The 17,536-nt window shown below is 45.4% G+C and overlaps 1 protein-coding gene across 1 annotated transcript in view; it reads left to right on the top strand.

Moving 5' to 3' along the window:
- Window positions 1-17,536, top strand: part of rassf3 (Ras association domain family member 3) — a 32,053-nt gene that overhangs the window by 10,917 nt on the left and 3,600 nt on the right. Inside the window, exons 3-4 of the mRNA XM_054768438.1 lie at window positions 16,124-16,231; window positions 16,862-17,035. Of these exons, the coding sequence (XP_054624413.1) occupies window positions 16,124-16,231; window positions 16,862-17,035 (282 nt within the window). The remainder of the gene's footprint in view (window positions 1-16,123; window positions 16,232-16,861; window positions 17,036-17,536) is intronic.

Genomic DNA, 17,536 nt, shown 5'->3' with positions numbered 1-17,536 from the left:
CTCTTTATTTGACTTTATTTGATGTTTACTGTTATGCAAATTTGGAGCAGCCGGACCAGAGCAGGAGGGGATAGAAAAGAAGAGAATGAAGTTCCCCCTATGAGTGAATGTGTAATTGCCACCACCCAAGAAAGCCCCCCCCCCCCACACACACACACACGGGCCGACGCCTCACCACCAAAGAGCCACGGGGTGGGCAGAACCAAGACTGGCCCACAGAGCCCCTGCCCCGGGGGAGACTAGCAAGGGCCCGCAGAAAAGCAATCTCGACCAGAAACAGGGCGCCGGCAGGACGGAGAACAGCCAATCCCCGAGACCGGCGAGAGACCACACCCCACAAGGGCAGACGGGCCACACCAGCGGCCCCAAAGCTGCCCCCACCAACCAGAAGGGAGCCCGCCCACGGGCACCTGGAAGCCACATTGTGACACCCCACACAGGGCACCTGAGGCGCAGAGGGGTCCCAGACCCATAACCCGGATCCTGAGCTGCAGAGAACATGGGCCGCTAGGGAGCATGAAAACGATCCCAGCAAAGCAGACAAAGGAGCAGGCAAGGGGGAAAGCCGGCAAATGTGCAAGCGGGTGGACGAATGGACAAGCAGCAAGGCAACCCACCACACGACGCCAGCCGATATTCGACGGGCAGCAGCCGCCGGGCCCCACTGGCCACCAGGAGCCAGACCACTCCCCTGCCCCCAGAACCCAACAGCGCACCACCCACGCAGAGGAGCGACACCCCCGACAAGCCCGCAGGCAGACCAGGGAAAGGCAAAGACACAAAAAACAGCCACGCCCAAGCGCCCGGCAGAGCACCACACGCCTGGCAGACTCGGCCCCGAGCCTCACACTCCCCGCCCACGGTCCCCGAGAGCGAGACCATGCCCCACCGCACCACACAGCCCCCCCCCCGCGGCCACCGCAGTGCAGCAACATCAAGCCACCACGGCGGCATGCAGGCCGCTAGTAACACGGACCCTGACCCCCAGAGACTGCTTGACCCACACCCAAGCACACAGAAGTGCCCACGGCCCAGGTCAGTCCAAGGGAAGCACCACAAACTGCGCCCTGGCATCAACCGACCCCAACGGCCCCCCCGGGAAGAGCAGGCGAACCAGACAAAAATGCCCCACAAACCAGGCCACCCCGAGTGAGCCACTGTGCCCCGGTGGTCAGCGGACAGGTCCACAACCGCAGCCCCCGCCCCGCCCGGCGGACAGGCACCACGGAATAGGCAGGAGGCGCCCCCGCCCAGCCTGCCCCACCCCTGTATGTGATGAGATGGGATTGTGTCTGTCATTAGTGCATTCATAATCCCACTTGTTTTGTCTGCTGCTGTGTTTCAATAAAGTTGTGATTGAAAGTGTGTCCAATTGTGCAGGGACACAAAATTGTGTTGTGTTGTGTCACGCATGTGCGTACAATGGCTGCGTTGTCCTGTGCGGGGGTGGGGTGCAGGACATGAATTATGGCAGCCGCTCGGGAATATCCGAGTAATCTTGAAGGGATTAAGCGGGCGGCATGCGGGTCGGGACAGACAAAGCGTGCTTCTGTGTGACTCCATCCAACTTGGTCTTACGTGTGGTATAACACTCTACTGCAGCCATCTTGCAGGTGATGTTCCATGTGCAGCCGTTCAACACAACCGCATGGTCACATGATCCCTGGCTGGCTGGCTGGCTGGGTGGGGCGGTGGGGGTCAGGGTGGTCTCATGGCGGAGGACCGCACCCCTCGGCGGCAGCTCGCTTATCCCAACAATCTAATCTCCTGGCAGATGATGTGGACGCTCGGGCCAGCTGGCTCCCGCTTCCACTCTCTGACATGTGGGTCACCCTGTTGAGGTTCTGGAGTAGGTCTCCCTCATCCTGACCTGCGGGACCACCGGTCACACACCAGTTCAGCACCGGTTCATCCACTTTCTGGGCTCCGCTCAAAAGGCTGGAAAAGTTTTTCCTGTCGCTTCGTTTGAGGGAACTTGAAAGGAAAACACAGATCAGTATCAGGGTGGGACCTCATGCTCTCATACTGTGTGTGTGTGTGTGTGCGTGCTGGTAGCCTGGTTTCTGTGCAGACAAACAGTCTAAAGCACCGCTATTCAACTCAATTGTTGGGGGGGGGTAATCTTTAGGACAGACCAGCACGCTTCTGTTTTCAAGCACTGACTGCAAAAATGCTGCTCAAAGATCCTCTATGAATCTTTGATGCTCTCATAAAGATCCTTTATGTGACAGGAGAGCTCTGCTGTCTTTAGTACTCTGCTGCAAAAATGCTTGTCAAAGATTTTGTATGTAACAGGAGCGCTTTTCTGTTTTTAATGACCAATTGCAAAACAAAGCTAATCAAAGATCCTCTGTGACAGACGTGCTCTGCTGTTTTTAGTACGCTGCTGCAAAAACGCTTGTCAAAGATCCTCTATAATAGGAGTGCTCTGCTGTTTTTAATAACCAATTGCAAAAAAAAAAATGCTAGTCAAAGATCCTCTGTGTGACAGGAGCGCGCAACTGCAAAAAAGATTCTGTCCAATGACAAACATCCACTTTGTGTTCAACACGTGGGAAAAACAAAACGAAGCTGCCGTTTGTTTGCGTTTGCAAGCTGGCGTCTTTTCGTCACCCTTTTGTGTATTTTTTGCTCATGCGTCTTTTTACTGGAAGCACTGGACTTGCTGTGTTGGGTGAGTTGGGTGTTTTTCTCATGCGCGCATTTCAAGTCTTTGACCTTCATCCCTCGTCAGCGTGTGATCGTTGTCCCGCCACATTCCTCGGCGCTTTGATCACGCGACACCCTCAATTTTGCCTGTCAGGATGAAATAGTGATGCTCCAGAAGCTCTGCAAGTACTACTATTACTACTTGGAGGATGGGTTACACCTCTCCTCAGGCCTTTTGGAGCAACATCTTGCAGGTACGCAATGCTCCCATAAAGCTGTGTGGCCACACCACCGATGTTCAAATGGCGGCCCGCGGGCCAAAGGGTGGCCCGTTAATTACATCACAATAAAACCCTCCCTTGCACACACAGGAAAAGTGGGAATTTTCAGGGATGTGGAAAATTCTTATTTGGAATGTTTTTATGCTGGAATGGGTTAAGACGTGGGAAAATGACATTCATTCCTTTGGGAATTTTGGGTGGAGATGGAGATGGCCTGAATGGTTTGGATGGGTGCAGAAATTGGGAATTAGTAAAGATCATTTAAGATAGGAGGGAAATTGTGTTTGGAAAATGTAGACTTTGGGGTTAAGTGGGAATTTTTGGAATGTGGAAAATGGATGCTCTGAATGTGTTCATGTTGGAATGGGTGGAGGAAATGTGGAACTCCGTAAAGATTGTCCATTCAGTTTCAAATGGGAATGTTGTTCAATGAGGAATTACAGGAAATGTGGGAATTTTTTGGAACATGTCACACAGACATCATATCCAGAACGAGCTGAACATTTTGATGTTGGAATGGTTTGAGAAGTGTGGAAGTACTGGAATAATTATTTAGGATCACAAGGAATTTTTGGAATGTGGAAAATCAATAACTTGAATTTCCTGAATAAGCGGAATGTTTTCATGTTGGAATCGGTTGAACAATGTGGAACTTGGACATTTTCCATGGGAAGTTTGTCACAGAAAGAAAATGCGGAATTACGAAAAAGCGGGAATTTTTGGGAACATGTCACTTGATAGCCATCACCTCCTGAATGAGCTGAACAATTTCATGTTGGAATGGTTTTGGGAAATGTGAAAATAGAAGAATTCTTTGGGGTCAAAGGGAATTTGGGTTTGGAAAATGTAAAATTGGCCATTGGCCAAATGTAAAAGTGGCCATTTTTGGAATGTGTAAAATCAATAGCCTTAATTTCTTGAATAAGCGGAATGTATCCATGTTGGAATGGGTTGCGCAATGTGGAACTCGGACATTTTCCATGGGAAATTTGTCACGGAAAATGCGGATATATGGAAAATGGTGGAATTTTTTGAAAATGTTTTATTAAATAGCCATCGTGTCCTGAATGAGCTGGACATTTTGATGTTGGAATGGTTAGAAATGTGAAAATAGCGGAACAATTCTTTAGGATCAAAGGCAATTTGGGTTTGGAAAACGCAGAATTTGGGGAAGAGAATTTTTGGAACCTGAATAAGAGGAATGTTTTCATGTTTGAATTGGTTGAGAAATGTGGAACTTGTGTAAAAATTGTCCATTCATTTTCAATGGGAATATTGTTGCGGAAAATGTTGCATTATGGAAAATGTGTTGTTAAATAGCCATCGTGTCCTGAATGAGCTGAACATTTTGAAGTTGGACCGTTTGAGAAATGTGACAATAGTGGAAGATTTTTTTTAGGATCATAGGAAAATTGGCGTTGGAAAATGTAGAATTTGGGAAAAATTGGGATTTTTTTAGAATGTGTAAAGTAAATAGCATTAATTTCCTAAATAAGCGGAATCTCTTCATGATGGAATGAAAATGCGGAATTATTGAAAATTAGATTTCTTGATTTTGTGGGAATGAGAAATGTGGAAGAAGTGGAACAATCCTTTAGGATAAAAGAGAATTTGGGTTTGGAGTATGTTCAATTTGGGGAAAAGTGGGATTTTTTTGGAATGAGTAAAATTAATTCTTGAATAAGCGGAATGTTTTCATGTTGGAATGGGTTGAGAAATGTGGAACTGGTACAAATTGCCCATTCATTTTCAATGGGAATGTTGCGGAAAATGTGGGATTACGAAAAATGTTAGAATTTTTTTGGAAGGTGTCAATAAATAGCCATAGTGTCCCAAATGATCTGAACATTTTGGTGGCGGAACAGTTTTGAGAACAGCGGACGTCGTAAGAATTCTTTTCAGGTGAAAGGGAATTTGTGTTTGGAAAATGTGGAATTTCGGGAAAAGTGGACATTTTTTGGAAAATAGCCTGAATGAGCGAAATGTTTTCACGCTGGAATAGGTTGAGCATCAAAAAATGATGAAAAAGAGGACTTTTGGTGCAGAATAACATCGAGTATGTGTGAATGAGTGAATGAATGAGTGAATTCACGCACTGAATAGGCCATTTCTATTGATTCTATTACCTTTCATCGGTAGTTTGTCATCATCATTAAAAAAACTCCTTCCCACGTTGCTGCGCTGTGAAACAGACTAACTGATGCTTCTCAGCTTTTAAAGCAGCAATAAAACACACACACACACACTCACTCCCTGCCTTTAAATTAGACACACACAAACCTGCGTGAAGCTGCACGGCGTGTCCTCCCTCATCATGCGTTGTGACAAATACAACATTCCTGGAAAGAAACAGCGCGTGTGTCTCATTGAAATGATAACTGCATCGGCTTCACCTGTGCAGCTCATTTTACTCGTCTGACCACGCCCACGGTGTTTGTGTAATTATAGCCTTTTGATGGCAAGCTAAAGGGCAAGCAAGGCCTGCTTATCTGTATGTGTGCGTGTGTGTTGGATTTGTTTAAAAGACAAGACGATGGATGGCGGCTTGGCTGCCCCTTTTGTGCCACGTTTATTTTGGGTGCCTTCTGCAGCTTTCAACCGCGTTCAAATGAGAGCTTGTCTGTCTAAACATCTCCCCGGGAGGGGTGGTGGTGTTCAGGGTGATTTAGTGCACATGTGCCATACGACTGGCTAAACCGGTGTGTTTGAATAAATGTGTGACCGGTAAACTTAACCTTGTGTGCAGCATGCACAGCAGCATCTCCGTCCCACACTGCTGCTGACCTTTTATATTTAGGAATGTGGGTAACCATATTCCTTCCTGCGGTGGGGTGTCTGTTTAAACAATAGTTGTGATTATGCTGAGTGACAGTGATCTTCCACGACGGATCAAATTCAGTTTCTGAAAAGTCTGTTTTTGTTAGTCTGGATTTTAAATTCAGATATTTTGTTGATTACTATTGAAAAAAAACAATGAAATACTTTCGTATTAGTGACGCCAAAACCAGCAATGCGAGCGCTGTGATTGGTTGGCCTTCACGTAGTGGTCGGGACTTCAACACTCGTTGCCGATTGGTTGGCTGCAGTTGGTCCTCGTAGTGGGCGTGGTCTTACTGTATCCTCGCTGTAGTGTCTTTCGTCATTTGCAAAAGGTCGGCGTAACACACTCCTTGATCGTCGCTAGCTGTAAACGATCTTCCCCCCATGATATTAATTTTAAAGTTGAAAAGTTAAACACAGCGAACATCTGTTTGTGTAAAACACGCGTCTTTCAAAAATGGGGACGGTTAAATGAGTCTCGCGGGTAGAGAGAAGCAGACTTGGAAGGCGGAAATGATCCCTTAGCTAGCCAACAGCAAGCTAGCGCTAAAGGAGCCCTTTTTCTACGCCGAATTACTTTTGCAGTCGTTTTTTGAAGAAAAACTAACTTTGGCGGAGTTGTTTGATGCGGCCGAGTTGGAGAAAAGAAGTTTATTCCCCCCAATGACGTGGAATAGCACCATGAGCAGTGGCTACAGTAGCTTGGAGGACGACTCCGAGGAATACTTTTTCACGGCCAGGACTTCGTTTTTCAAGAAACCTTTGGGAAAAGTCACAGAGAACAAGGTAAAGATTCAGGAATTAATTCTTTCCAAACACCACTCTTTAGTGGGTTTGTGGTATTTTGTTTGGACTTCCACTGCGTCACCACTTGTTGGTTTAAAGAGGTATCGTTCAGAACTGCGTTGTCTTTTTAGCCAAATCAATCCACCTCACTTCTTTCCAAATGTATACTTGTTAATGAAACATGAATGGGGACAAATATGACTTAGTTGTGTTGGGCTTGTATCGACAAGGCAAACAGACTTCATTCCAATCCAAGGTTTTGTCCACCTGTTGTTGCCCTTCTTCTCCCAACCATGTCAGCCTGAACGGAGGGATATGAGCTCACAAACAAGCTCGTTTCCTAAATTGTTTAATGACGAATTCACAAAACTACCCATGACCTTTCCAAGCGGCACGTATTTTATTTACAACATACATAAGATGTCTGCAGTGGGTCAGCCAACGCTAATTCGACAGATTTTTCAATGCGCTTTGGTACGGACGGGCGCATGTTGTATTTGCTGAGCAACCAGTTTGAAGCTTAACCCCCCCATGGCTGTTTAACCTGAAAGTCCACAAATGACCTGCCCCCACCCAGCCCTCCCGTTGCGTCGCTTTGAGTTGTTACAGACTTGACCCTAATACGTCACATGAAGTGGCGATTAGATTTACATCTATTTGTGGATTGCAAGCAAGCCACCATGCCGCGTTGCACCCTGCTGACTTTCTGGTTTTGTTTTGGGTTTAAAATCCTAAAATATGACACTTGAGCACACATCCAGCCATTCCCAGCATGCAGTGTTGGCAGACACAGCAGATGTGTTGTGCACTTTTGAGGATTTTGATGCTGTGTGTGTGTTCATGTGCCCGCAACAGACCTTATAACACGAGTTTCTGTGTGTGTGTGTGTGTGTGTGTGTGTGTGTGTGTGTGTGTGTGTGTGTGTGTGCGCAGATGCACAATGCGGCCCATAGAAGTCTTAAGATGTGGCCTCAAGCCCTCAGTGGGACGCCCGCTGTCCTTTGCTGGCTCCCCGCATGCCAGCACTAATTGCAGCCGCCGAGGGGGCGTGACCCCCGAAGAACATGTGTATGAAATTACTGGTTCTGTGTCCGAAAAGTAGAAGCTGCTTGTGTTTGTTTGGTTGTTTAGTTAAATTCCGCTGCCGTTGAAAGAGCGTGTCCACAGTCTTCAATTGGTGTCCCCCCGGGAGAGCACACAAGTTTCCCATGGAGGTGTCAACCTGCGGGGCGGTCCGAAGTGACATTTAATAAAGTGGAGTGTCCGCGAAGACACACAAAGAGACATTGACGGACGGGTCCTGCGTAGAAACACATCATCCAAACACAATGTGACTTCAAAGTCCAGGCGCTGTAGATATGAATCTACTCATAAAGACATCGACATCAAACAATGTAGCATACTTAAGAGATAGAAAGAAAGCACATTCTCAACGCCTCCATTCCACCTTTGCAAGGCGTCAAAGGCGTCTCTGTGTGCAAATGCCACGCTGACCGACAGCTCTGTTTGTGGGCGTCATGGAGAAATACAAGAGGATAATCTGGCCATGCCCCCAGGACACACAAACACAACGCTGCCGTGTCCCGCCTTGCTAGTGGCTCAGTTGTTTTTGTGCCTTTGACAACATTTAACAAACCAGAGTCCTTGCATTTACTCAGCCCAATCAGTGTTTCCCATACACAAACACTGTAAATGTGGCGCTACCTGCTCACAAGAACATTGTAATGGGACTGACACTGATGTGTAAGTCAGCTTCTCTTAAAAAGGTTGTCTTCTTGACGTCCTGTCTTCTCTGGGGGCTGAGCGCGGGAGACGACGCCCGCATGTCTCTGCGACAGACAGATGAGCATCTTTTATTATTTATCTCTTCCTGTCACTCTCTGACTTAAGTTACCTGCAACCTGACGCCCCCATACTCCATACTTGAGGCTGGCTCCTCAGGTCTGCTGCAGTGTGCATCCAGTGGACGTGCTTCATGTCTTATTGATCGGCCATCCTCAAGAGTTTTGCCTTGATTGAAATGTTTTGACGTCTTGAAGCGACTGCATTTGCTGCCTCAGTGGGCTCGAATAAACGTCACATGAATGTATGGGAGACACCGTCAATGGAATATTGATGCTAGCATGTCAATATCGGGGCAGATATGAGGGAATTGCAATAACCGATAATTAAAAAAAAATGCACCCACGAGCGGAGATTACCAGTACTGTGTGGGCGAGCAAATCAAGCTCTCCTCTTGTCTCCTGCCTGTGACGTAAACGTCCTCTGAGGTCACTTGTGAACAAACATTCATTTTCCGAGGAAGACATTTGGCGTACTAGTTGTACCACCAAATGCTCAAACCCTATCGAGCACGCAAAAAACCTCATCAGCTCCCTGCAACGCCAGCACCGCAGTGTTTGAAAAGTGCAAAAGGTTAGCCAGAGCATATTTGCATATTTGATTAGGACAAATCATTAGGTACACTTGGTCCAGGTTTGCACAAACTACGGTTAAATCAAAATAAAAACAGTAGGTGTAAAAATTGGTTATCAGTCCTGGGAAAAAAAGATACCATGCGTCTCTAGAAAATGTTTTGGATGCATGCCATGGCCACTTGCTTACATAAAGTTTTTTTTTTTTTTAAAGGTTCTCCAAAGTAACTGTGCTGCACTTTTATGGCTACACACACACACACACACACACACACACACACAATGCACTTTGGTCGTGTAGCAGAAGAACATAAAAGGGCGCTTGCGTCACGGAGAATGTGAGCTAATGTTGCCTGCAAAGTGTATAAGAGACACGCTAGATTGGCCGTGCGATTAGAGGCAGGTAAAGCGGGTGCATCTAGAATGTGCCGCGCCTTTTGGACTGGGCTCTTTTGGATCAAAATTGCGTGGCGCCACAAAAAGATCTGTCTTGTTTGTGATATTAAAAAAAAAAAGCCCAGACAAAATAGAAAAAGAAGGAAGTTGATTTGTAGCGCTAAACATGCACTCCTGATCAAAATCTTAAGACCAGTTGACGAATTGCTAGAATTTGCATTTGGATCTTAATGAGGATTTAAGTAGACCTACAATTTGCAAAAACAAGAAGGGAGAGTGAGACAAAAAGCACTTTGAAAAAGTAATTTATTGAAAACGACAATTAAACTGAAATAGGCTGTTTATCAGCTGATCAAAAGTTTAAGACCACAGGCTATAAAAGCCAAAATCTGCTCCAAATGTTCATTTTCTGTCAGGCATTCCCACTGTCATGCCCTCCTGATGGTAAAGCTAAGAAGCTTTCTCTTTTTCAACATGGCGGGATTGTGGAGCTGCATAAGCATGGCCTCTCGCAGCGTGCCATGGCTGCTGAGGTTGGAAGCAGTAAATCAGTCATTCTACATTTTTGTAAAGATCCTGAGCATTATGGAACAAAAAAGTCAAGTGGTAGATCCAAAAAAATCACACCTGCGCTGAGCCGGAGGATCCGATTGGCTGTCATCAAGACACAGGGCGGCCTTCCACCCACATGAAGGCCTTACTGGTGCCAACTGCAGCGCAATAACCATCAGACGCCATCTGCGGGTAAAGGCTTTAAAAAACAAATTCAAAGACCTCGTCTTCTTCAACACCACAAAAGTGCCCGTTTAGACTTTGCCAGGGAGCAAAAGACAAAAAAGAAGCAACAGAAGAAAGTTCATTTGTAGTTCTAAATAATAATTGTTTTTTGCGCCCCTCTCCTTTCTAAAAGCACTCACACGTGGCTCTGTCTTGTTTGTGACATTAAAAAAAACGACAAAAAGAAGCAACAGAAGTTAATTTATTGTTCTCAACATGCTTGTTGTTTAGGTCCCTTCTCCATCTCAGAGCACTCACCCCTCCTCTTTCTAAAAGCACTCACAGGCTCCGTCTTGTTTGTGACATAAAAAAGAAGCAACAGAAGAAAGATCATTTTTCTTAGGTCCGAAGATATTAGTTTTGCTTGTCATGTTCTTTTACGTATGATGATTCTGTCATCTCCCACCCCCGCAAACCACCACACCACAAATAGATTGCAGTCCTGTGGGACACACCGGCACGGTTTAGTACAGTCAAACCCAGCTCCAGCGTGTCCTCTCGTCACAGCGTGATGTTTGCATGTAGCGCCGGCGCGTGACAAATTGCCCATCACGCCGTGTGTCATCACATGTCTGACTGACGGCGCTTGCGGTGGTTTACAGCATCGCTGTCATCAGTGTGTTTTGGTTCGTGTGTGTGTGCTGTTAAAGGGGGTTTCCAGTGCAGTCGTGTGGCAAAGTACATGATTACCGACTTCACAGCCGTCATTATAAACAATCAGAGAGCAGTGCGTTATCCGAATCCACGCCAACACGTCCTCGTTGTGTCTCCCTGCAAAGCGCGGCGTCGACTTTGTAGCAATAATGACCAAGCACGACAAGGGAATAGGCGTCCACAGTGTCGTCCAAAGTAGATGATCCATGATGACTGTAGGTGTGATTGTGTAACAGTACATGCACATTGCTTCACTTATACATCGCTGATGTTACTTGGAAATGACTGATGGCGCTTGCTTCACCCCCACTGACTCACCAGCGTGTCACCACATTGTCCTCTACAGCCGTGCCATGTAGCCATGTTGGAAAGCAAGAAAACCTGTCATGTTTTTTGGTGTTGGCCCGCCCGGAAGCGAAGAAACCATATTGAAGTAGCTTATTTGGGAAAGCTTGTTAGCATCTGAACTTTGGCCTCCGGGGGACGTGAGATCCAATGGAGTGCTTAGTCAGCGCTGTGATGACTCATAATATTAAGAAAAATAGCTCACGTCGGTGTCCAAACGTGTCTATCAAGTGCATTTCCAACCCTTCCTTTTGAACTTTCATCCAAAACGACAGAACAATGAACTTATCCGGGCACACATCAGCATGCCTGGAAGCGACTGATGGATTCTGCTTTCCACACGACCTCCCCCTGGTCTACAACATGTTGGAAGGTTTTAGCGTGGGCGCTCTAGTTTGGTCTGTCTGCCTCGGGTTCTTTGCTCTTGCTGCTCTGTGTTCTGGGTGGTCCGGCCTCCAGGAGACTCTGGTGGGTTGTGCTGGGAGTTGAAGCCTGACAGTTTGTGTCTGAACAGTCAACCACACCGACTGTTTGTCTTTTGTGGCGCACACTCCAGTCGTCGTTGGCTTTGGCTTCTGCTTGCCGACTGAAGCACACTTTTTTGCTCCTCCTCAACACGTCTCCTTTCTTTTTTATACATGTCAGTGAACGGGTTGGCCGGTTAGAGGAACTGGTTCACCTATTACTGCATGCAGGAATGCCGTGTGGAAAGGTGTGGTCCGTCTTAACTTCCCCCCCGTGGACGCAACAGGAAGTAGCATGCAGAGGGGGGGAGGGTGTGAGGAGGAGGAAAACGGACACATGGAGACAAAATAAATAAGTAACTTGGAAGCTGAAGTGGGTTGTGGTTTTTTAACTTTGTTTTTTTTGTGTTGGATTGCTGGGTTTCCCACAGGACTGCAATCTATTTGTGGGAGGGGGGGATAAATGTCATCCTTGTCTAATTTGCAAAAACGTGAAAACATTTCTGCTGTCACTTCTTTTTGTGTGTTTGGAAAAACAGAACCTTGCAGGGTTTGAATACATTCACCCCTTGTTTATCATGGTTAATCTGATCCAGACCCGACCACAAGTCAATTTCTGTCAACATAAATGGAATATTTTGGCAGTTAAGAGTCTAGAAAACTTGTTTACGGCTTTCTAAATGCGTTTTTTTAAACATTATTAGAGCCCCCTAGACGTGAAGTAACACCCCTATAGTCACCTTTGCACTCCTATTACCCAATATAGTAGACATAATAAGAGAAAATAAGACATACCGTAAAACACGGTGTATAAACCGCACTTTTTTTCCACTGGTAAGAAGCAAAAAATCGGGGTGCGGTTTATACACGATGACAGGTCTGTGACCAGACGCAGAAATAAACGAGAAGCCCATTTTAGAATAGCCGTCTGTGGGTCAGACAGTTGCTTTGACTTTAGCGCCCTCTGCTGTACAGTTGCTGAAAATGCTTGTGTATGCAATTTCTTTGTAAATTATCTGACGGCTGTCAGTATTTTCACGCATTGAAACGATCTCTATATACACTGAAGCTAACCTAAGCTTCCATTAAAACATTGCAGTTGGAAAATACAATACAATGTTGGAGTTTATTCAAACTCACACTGAAGCAATGCAATAAAATAATAATAGAGACAAGGAGAAGCAGTGAAAGATAAGATATCAAAACATCTCTGAAAATTGCAAATTTCTTGTTCTTCTTCTTATTCTTCTTATTCTTATTCTTATTCTTATTCTGTGCTTAGCCATAATATTAAAGATCTAGATGCCGAAATTCAGATTTCTCCTTTATTCTTCTTTTTGAAATTGCTTAGTACCTTTACGCATGTTGATTTGAGATGAAAAAGTTGGCAAGCATTTATGAACTAAATTTTTTTTTCCCCCGCCGTGAGCCTGAAAATGGGGGTGCGGTTAATACACGGGTGCGGTTCATACATGGTGTTTTACGGTATTAAACATAGAAAACCTGCTCAATTTATTTTTTTTAACACGATTAGAGCCCTCTACACATGAAATAACACCTCTATAGTCACCTTCACACTCATATTATCCAACATAGTAGACATAATAAGACAAAATAAAACATATTAATCATAGGAAGCATGCTTCACACCTTTTTAAATGTGTTTTTTTAAACATTATTAAGAGCCCTCCAGACATGAAATAACACCCCTATAGTCTCTTTTACATTCCTATTATCCAATATAGTAGACATAAGATAGAAGGCCTATTTACGACCTTCTAAATGTAGTTTTTCACATAGAGCCCTGTAGACATGAAATAGTACCCCTGTAGTTAACTTTGCACTCCTCTTACGAAATATAGTAGACATAATGAGAAAATAATGCATATAAGACGTAGAAAACCTGTTAACGACGTTCTAGATATGGTATTTAACAGAATTAGAGCCCTCAAGACATGAAATAACACCCCTATAGTCACCTTTACACTCCTGTAAACCAATATAGTAGACATAATAAGAGAACATACGACATAATATAGACTCACACATGTTAGCATTGGGAGAAGTCCTTGTTGTTGACCATTTTTTACTTCCTGTTTCTGTACAGTAATTCCTGTGGTGGCTGTCTCCAGCCTGTCTTGTGAATGTAACATTACTGACACGTAGTGACCAGTGTAGAATACTACATATCATCACAACACTTCATGCCTTTACTTCACATGCACAGCAGGTGCGTATGAGGCGTGCTCAGAAGCAGAGTTGTGATGCCATCTACTGTACGCTGTTGGAATGACAAGCTACATTCACAGACCTTGTACAGACATTGTGATATGTTTGTGAGCGAAGGCAAACAAGTAGTGCCACATCTATTTGTGGCGGTCCAAATGTACTTGTGGCGGGCTGCCACAAATAAATGAATGTATGGGAAAGGCTGTATTTCTTCCATTGATGTCATGTTGAGTCTAGCGTAGCATGCTTAGTGACATCATCGTTTACGTGCAGATAAAGAGAGGAATGCTGCAGGTGTGCATGACGGAGATAAGAGGACGTCCAACATTGACAAGGAAGACAAAGATTAAAATCCACACGGTCACACGTCTTGAGCGTAAGTGGCGCGAGGCTCCATGTTGGTCTTCCAGCCTCCGAGAGAGGACCCGCTGCTCTCCATCAGGCTCATGACCTCACTGTGTTGCTACGCCGCTCTGCTCGGCTTCTCCCGTTTGTTTAGATCTTCTCACTTCCTTTGAACCCTCTCTGTGCCCGCCTTTTTCACCTCTTTCTCAATCCCTTCTGGTTTGAGGACGCCGAGATGGCGTTAATCTTCTTACCTGCCACTTCCTGCTCATAAGCCGACCCGGCCCAAGTGCTTGGCGTGGAAAGTCACGTCAGGGTTTAGAAAGCGCGTTTATGAGCATGTGGACGTGGTGCTTTTTGTTGTTATTGTGGATGAAATGAAGCAAATATGAGACTGAACGGTGACGTTGGTGCTTTCTTTCATTGAATGCATCAATAACGAGTGGAGTGTTTAAACACCACTGACTGAAAGCACCTTCATGTTTCCCCCAGCTGCGTCTTCTCCATATAAGGATGCCATTCCATGCAGCCTCCTGCTGTGTGTGTGTGTGTGTTTTTAATAGAGCACAGCAGCATGATGCCCTTGTACGCACTCACCATAAAAAGTACGTGTGCATGAAAAACAATGTGTGAATGAGAATGAAGCTTGTACAGGACTGCAATCTATTTACGGCAGCTGTGAATTGGGGGATGGGGGCGTAATGACATCATCATGTCATTTGCTTAGATGTGCTTTGAATGGATGCTGTAGGAGAGGAGTAACGTTGGAGGCAAAGAAAGGGAGTAAAAAACATGACAAGCAAAACATTTCAAACTACAAATGAACTTTCCTTTGTTGCTTTTTTGTCATTTTTTTAATGTCACAAACAAGACAGACCTGTGAGTACTACTAGTGTGAGATGGGGGCGGGGCCCAAAAAACAAATACGATTCCTCTGTTGCTTTTTTTTGTTTTTATAAATGTCACAAACGAGACTGAGCTACCTGTGAGTGATTTTAGATGGGCAAGGGGCCCAACCAACAAACACGCTTCAAATTACAAATAAGCTTTGGCCCCTTTCTTTGTCGTGTTTTTGAATGTCCGGAACACAAAGATGGAGCAGCCCGTGAGAGGTTTGAGATGGGGCAGGGGCCCAAACAACAAATATGTTTAGAACTACCTATGGATTTTCTTCTGTTCCGCCGTCTTATTTTTAAAGAAAATATCACAAACAAGACAGAGTTTTCAGATTTGTTTTTTTGGTTTCAGATGTGGGAGGAGCCCAAACAACAAATATGCTTTCAACTACATACAAACTTCATTCTGTCGCTTTTTTTTTTGTCACAAACAAGACTGAGCCGCCTGCTGGTGCTTTCAGATGGGGCAGCGGCCCAAACGGCAAATATGTGTAGAACTACAAATTAAAATTTTGTTTTTTTTTTTAAAATCATTTTTAAAAAACTGTCACTAACAAGGCGGGGCCGCCTGTGAGTGTTTTCAGATGTGGGAGGGGCCCAAACAACAAAAATGCTTTGAAGCAGAAATGAACTTTCTTCTGTCGCTTCCTTTCGTCTTATTTTGTATGTCACAAACAAGACTGAGCCGCTTGCGAGTGTTTTGAGATGGGGCAGGGGCCTAAACGGCAAATATGTGTAGAACTACAAATGAACTTTATTCTATTGCTTCTTTTTCTAATTTTTTTGAATGCCATAAACAAGACGGAGCCGACTGTGAGTTCTTTGAGATGAACTGACAGCAAATATGTTTAGGACGACAAAAACTTTTTTCTGTCGCTACTTTTTGTCGCTTTTTTTAAATGTCACAAACAAGACTGAGCCGCCTGCGAGTTTTTTGACAAATGATGATTGGATCTGGACTCTTGCGGTCCGGCTGCGGGCGATGCCGGCGTTGCTCTGCTGTTTGTGTAACGCGGCCTCCTTGCACGTGTTTGCGCCGACTCATCATGTGGTTCTGGTTCTGTCAGGATGTGGAGAAGGACAGGAAACTGCGCACGGAGTTCAGCAGGGAGGAAATCAGGCAGAAGATCGAGCAGTACAACTCCATTACCAGAGACCACCTGAAAATGACCCTGGTGAGTCCACACTCGCAAGCAAGACTCTTTCTGTGTGTGTGCATGAAGTCATTTGTTTAGTAAATGACTGTGAGATCAACAAGCAGGGATCTTCATCTTCCATCTTCCATCTTGACGTTTGCTCCACATTCCTGCCGTCTTATCGCTGCTGCTATTGTTCTGCTCCGCAGGGAGGAAGGTGTCTGAAGTTGCGCTCGCTCCAGACCCACATTCTTCTAGCCGTGCACGCATGTTTCCACATCACATGCACATCCACACTTTACTCCACGCCCTACTTTCTAGCTTTTTCCCCACCCTGTGAGAGCTACCAAAACCACCATTTCTTGCTAACTCCAGCGCTTTTTGGCACCTTTTTAAAGGGGCGGCGCTAGACACAAACACATCTAGCCATCCCTTGTTCGCCGCGGTTAATTGGTTGCTGGTAATAATGTGTCCTCCATGACGTGTCTCGTCACGTTTGCGTCCTCCTTTGTCTGTCTATCGGTTCATCTTCTCCTTCCTCCTTCTGCAATCTGGCATCCTGTTGATCTGACATGCACAGCCAGGCAGCAACAAAGTAATGAGATTAAGAAGCCGTGGAACATCTGAGGCCATCTGTCCTTGACAAACTGAATACCGTCTGTCCCTCAGGGTTCTACTGGCGTGTACACGGGCTTTATTAAGGTCCAAATGGACCTGAGGAGGCCTGTGACGGTGCGAGGGGGCCAGAGGGGAGCGGGAGGAGACGCTGCAGGCGAGGCCTTCTATCTGCCCCGAGGAGTCACCAACACACTTCACATCAGCTCCAATAACACCGTCAGACAGGTGGCGTGCACACACCCCAATTGTGTCATTAACTGTTTTTTTTATGTTGCAAGCAAGACGGAGCCACCTGTTGAGAAGAGCTATGCATGCTTTCATGTTGGTCTCCAAAAGTGTCCAATAAGACCAGAAAAAGTTGCTACATTTGTCGCAACTTGCTTTTTTTTTTTTTCAACAATCGAGAGGGGTCTGATTACCCGCATCCCTCCTGCTACCTCTTCTTAGTCTCTGGCAGACCAGGTGCGTAAGAAGCAGCATTAGGATGCCACCTGCTGTACGGAGTTGGAACCACAAGCTACATTGACAGACAGTCCCATTATAATGTGTTTGTGTATAAGCGAGGGCCAACAGGTGGCAGCAAAGCTATTTGTGGTGGCCTACCACAACTAAATAATAGAAAATCAAAAAATACAAACGATATTCATTCATTCATTTTCTATGCCTCTACGCGGGTTGCGGGTAAAATAATAAATATATAATATGAAAATAAATACATTATAATGT

This window comes from Dunckerocampus dactyliophorus, chromosome 2, assembly GCF_027744805.1.
Source record: "Dunckerocampus dactyliophorus isolate RoL2022-P2 chromosome 2, RoL_Ddac_1.1, whole genome shotgun sequence".
Lineage (NCBI taxonomy): Eukaryota > Metazoa > Chordata > Actinopteri > Syngnathiformes > Syngnathidae > Dunckerocampus > Dunckerocampus dactyliophorus.
Note: the sequence above shows the minus strand (reverse complement) of the source record. Positions and strands in the feature narration are given on the sequence as shown.